General features: G+C 46.4%; 1 protein-coding gene across 1 annotated transcript in view; it reads right to left on the bottom strand.

Annotated features, from left to right (window-relative positions):
* LOC106811942 (fatty acid synthase-like) overlaps positions 1–3,202 on the bottom strand; it is a 25,358-nt gene that overhangs the window by 1,930 nt on the left and 20,226 nt on the right. The window contains exons 20-25 of the mRNA XM_014815686.1: positions 2,825–3,043; positions 2,672–2,747; positions 2,291–2,442; positions 1,708–1,954; positions 906–1,151; positions 465–585 (exon numbers count right to left, since the gene is read on the bottom strand). Of these exons, the coding sequence (XP_014671172.1) occupies positions 465–585; positions 906–1,151; positions 1,708–1,954; positions 2,291–2,442; positions 2,672–2,747; positions 2,825–3,043 (1,061 nt within the window). The remainder of the gene's footprint in view (positions 1–464; positions 586–905; positions 1,152–1,707; positions 1,955–2,290; positions 2,443–2,671; positions 2,748–2,824; positions 3,044–3,202) is intronic.

Below are 3,202 nucleotides of genomic sequence, written 5' to 3'. Positions count from 1 at the left end.
CACATGGGGGCTAGGGGGGGTGGGACTAGAGCTGTGTCAGTGGCTGATCGAGCATGGAGCTCAGTATGTCGTCCTCACCAGCCGATCCGGCGTGAAGACAGGTGCGTGCATAAAAGTACTCACACTAGCAGCTGGCCAAGACTGCGGATATATGTAGAGTATAGCACCTAACAATACAACTAACATAATACAGTAAATATAATAGAACATATGTAGCAAATAACACTAACATATATAACCGTGTGCAGCTGGCGAAGTCTGCATGTGGACGTAACACAAAGTGTTTGACGTATGATCGTCGCCCTATAGTCTGGTGTAACTCTTAGGCTTAGTTAAGTGAACAGAAAAACATTTTTGCAAAGTACCTATACTACTTTCATGTTTTATCAGTTATCCCAGTGCCCCGTACGTAAGCTAGCTGGCTGAATAGATTCCCAAACAACCAATGAAACAACAATACGTACGCAACTAATGAAAGGTCGAAGTCTCGCTCGAGCGTCTGCTTCACCTCGACACCCATCAGCGAGTCGAGACCAAGCTCTCCCAGCGTCAGCTCAGCATTCAGCGTCGCGACGTCCTTCACTCCTGCCGCCACGAAATTACGCACTTTATTATGACTCATTATAACATATTTTAATGTCAATGTTTACCGTGTTTGTGAACAAAACTAAAGTGTAAAGTTTACTCGATTCAAATGAAAGGGATACTGTGTAATGACGTTTCTTCAACACCACTGTAGTATAGAGAGTAAATAAGTTGTTGTGTCATTTATATCAACCAAGAAGTTGTGTAATAAGTTTGTTGTGTACATTTTAATAGTTTTTAAACAATAATTACGTAATATAACAAAAAATGCTACGTGTAACGAGAAATATTAATTTAGTGATACCGAGCCGATAGCGTACCGAGGACGTTGGCGACAGCGTGGATAAGGTCGACCTGTGAGTCCTGCGTGGACGCGCCACCGCTGCCACGCTTCTCTGCAAGCACAAAGCTGGAGACGACGGCGAACGGCTGGTTGAGCAGCACATCCATCGTCTGCATGCAGGAAGCAATGCGCTGCGGCAGCGTGCCACCTATGACGGTGTCGTTGCCTCCCAAGCTGCGCGCCATCCCCACGTCACCGATCGCTCCCCATTGGATCGCGAGCGCTGCAGACAGAAAAATGTGTCATCACTCCATGCTGCCAGTGTAAACGACGACAACAACAACATGCATGACGACGACGACGTGGGTAAAGACAACCACATCAAAACGACAACAACAACGATGACAACAATGACAAGCATTACGACGACGACATGGGTAAAGACGACCACATCAAAACGACAACAATGACGATGACAACGACAAGCATGACGATGATGACAACGACAACAAAAACGACAGCTGTAACAACACCAGCAACAACAACAACAACAACAACAAACAACAACAACGACGACAAGGATGACAACAATAATGACAGAACATCGACGACAAAAACAACAACAATGATGTCGACAACACAAGTGAACATTGTTCCATTTGAATACACTATCTATATGCCATATATACAGCAACACGTACAGCATGGGCCGGATATATAGATCTGGAATACAGTATTCTATCCATGCACCTTTCTAAATAGGTACATTAATTCCTGATGTATGGCAAGCAGTAAGTAACGTCCCCAAAACGTTAGTGCCTGTATAGAGAGACTCTCACCAGGGAAGCCGTCCCGCTGACGTCTCTCACAGATTCTCTCCATCGTTGAGTTTGCGTAACCATAGTTCGTCTGTCCAGCGTTGCCACGGCCGCAGCTCACAGACGAGAACACTACGAACCAGTCCAGCGAGGTGGCGCACGTGTCGCGGGTCACGAGGTCAAGGTTAACTGCGGCCGCCATCTTGGATTTGTTTACCTCGCTGAAGGTCTCTGCTGTTTGGTTCTCGAACAGTCCATCCCTCAACACCTAAAGCAGACGCGTGTAGTCGAATATGAGTCCACTGTTCCAACATTCAGTGTCAACACATTGCAATCGTTTGGAAGTACATAAGAAGTGAGATCTGATGAACGAATATTATTAGTTTGGGGATACGTGCGTTCCTAAATCAGCTGAATACCTCAGCCAGCCCTTTTGATTAAACTTTAATATTATAATTACTGACTTTTCCGACACTGACCATGTACTATGTAAGAATTAACAAACATTACGAAACTCCTTAATCTTGATCAAGCACTGATCTATATAACCCGTATATATTTTAGAACACCTTCCTCTCAAACGAACAAACGCGTGTATTCTCACCGCTGCCAAATGAAAGATGCCGCCCAGTGGCGCCACCTGCTGGGTCGTGTCAATCAGTTGTCTCGCCTGTGCCTCTATGCTGGCGTCCATCTTGCTGACCTCTACCTTCACACCCAGATTGCACCACTCCGCCAATCTGTACTGCTGGTAACCTGTGGTGAGAACAGTATGGTGGCTCAGGAGGGCCACACCGCATTTTCAAAATCAAAATGAAATTTTCATTTTTTTTCCAGAATTTTATTTCAAAATCGAAACGCAATTTCAAAATCAAATGCAATTTCAAAATCAAAACGCAATTTCAAAATCAAAATGCAATTCCAAAACCAAATTTAATTTCAACAGCTCTCGTAGCAGTAGTAGATATGGTGTCATATGTCTTACGCAATATATGCTTGTTGTACCGTAATCTGTTTTGGTTGCTCGAATGCCCCGTACCTCCAGATGGTGTAACCATGTGCTGCCCCCTACCTCAGGATGGTGTAACCATGTGCTGCCCCCTACCTCAGGATGGTGTAACCATGTGCTGCCACCTACCTCGTTTAGTCTTACGAGACACTGCGTTGGAATCAGCTTATCGAGGTCCCAGCGGTATCGTATCAGCGCCTCGACCTCCGCGCGCTCCTCAGTGCGTCTCGACTCCTCTGCCTGTCTCGCCTCGTCCTTGTCGGCCTCGCCGCGAGAGATGCGCTCGAGGGAGCGCATCGTCAGCAGGCGGATGTTCTCCATCGATAGTGGGCACATGGTTACACCATCCTGAGGTAGGGGCAACACATGGTTACACCATCCTGAGGTAGGGGGCAGCACATCGTTACTTCATCTTGAGGTGGGGGCAGCACATGGTTACACCATCCTGAGGTAGAGGGCAGCACATGATTACACCAACCTGAGGTAGGGGGCAGCACATGGTTACAT

Source organism: Priapulus caudatus, unplaced genomic scaffold (genome assembly GCF_000485595.1).
Source record: "Priapulus caudatus unplaced genomic scaffold, Priapulus_caudatus-5.0.1 Scaffold593, whole genome shotgun sequence".
Classification (NCBI taxonomy): Eukaryota; Metazoa; Priapulida; class Priapulimorpha; order Priapulimorphida; family Priapulidae; genus Priapulus; species Priapulus caudatus.
Note: the sequence above shows the minus strand (reverse complement) of the source record. Positions and strands in the feature narration are given on the sequence as shown.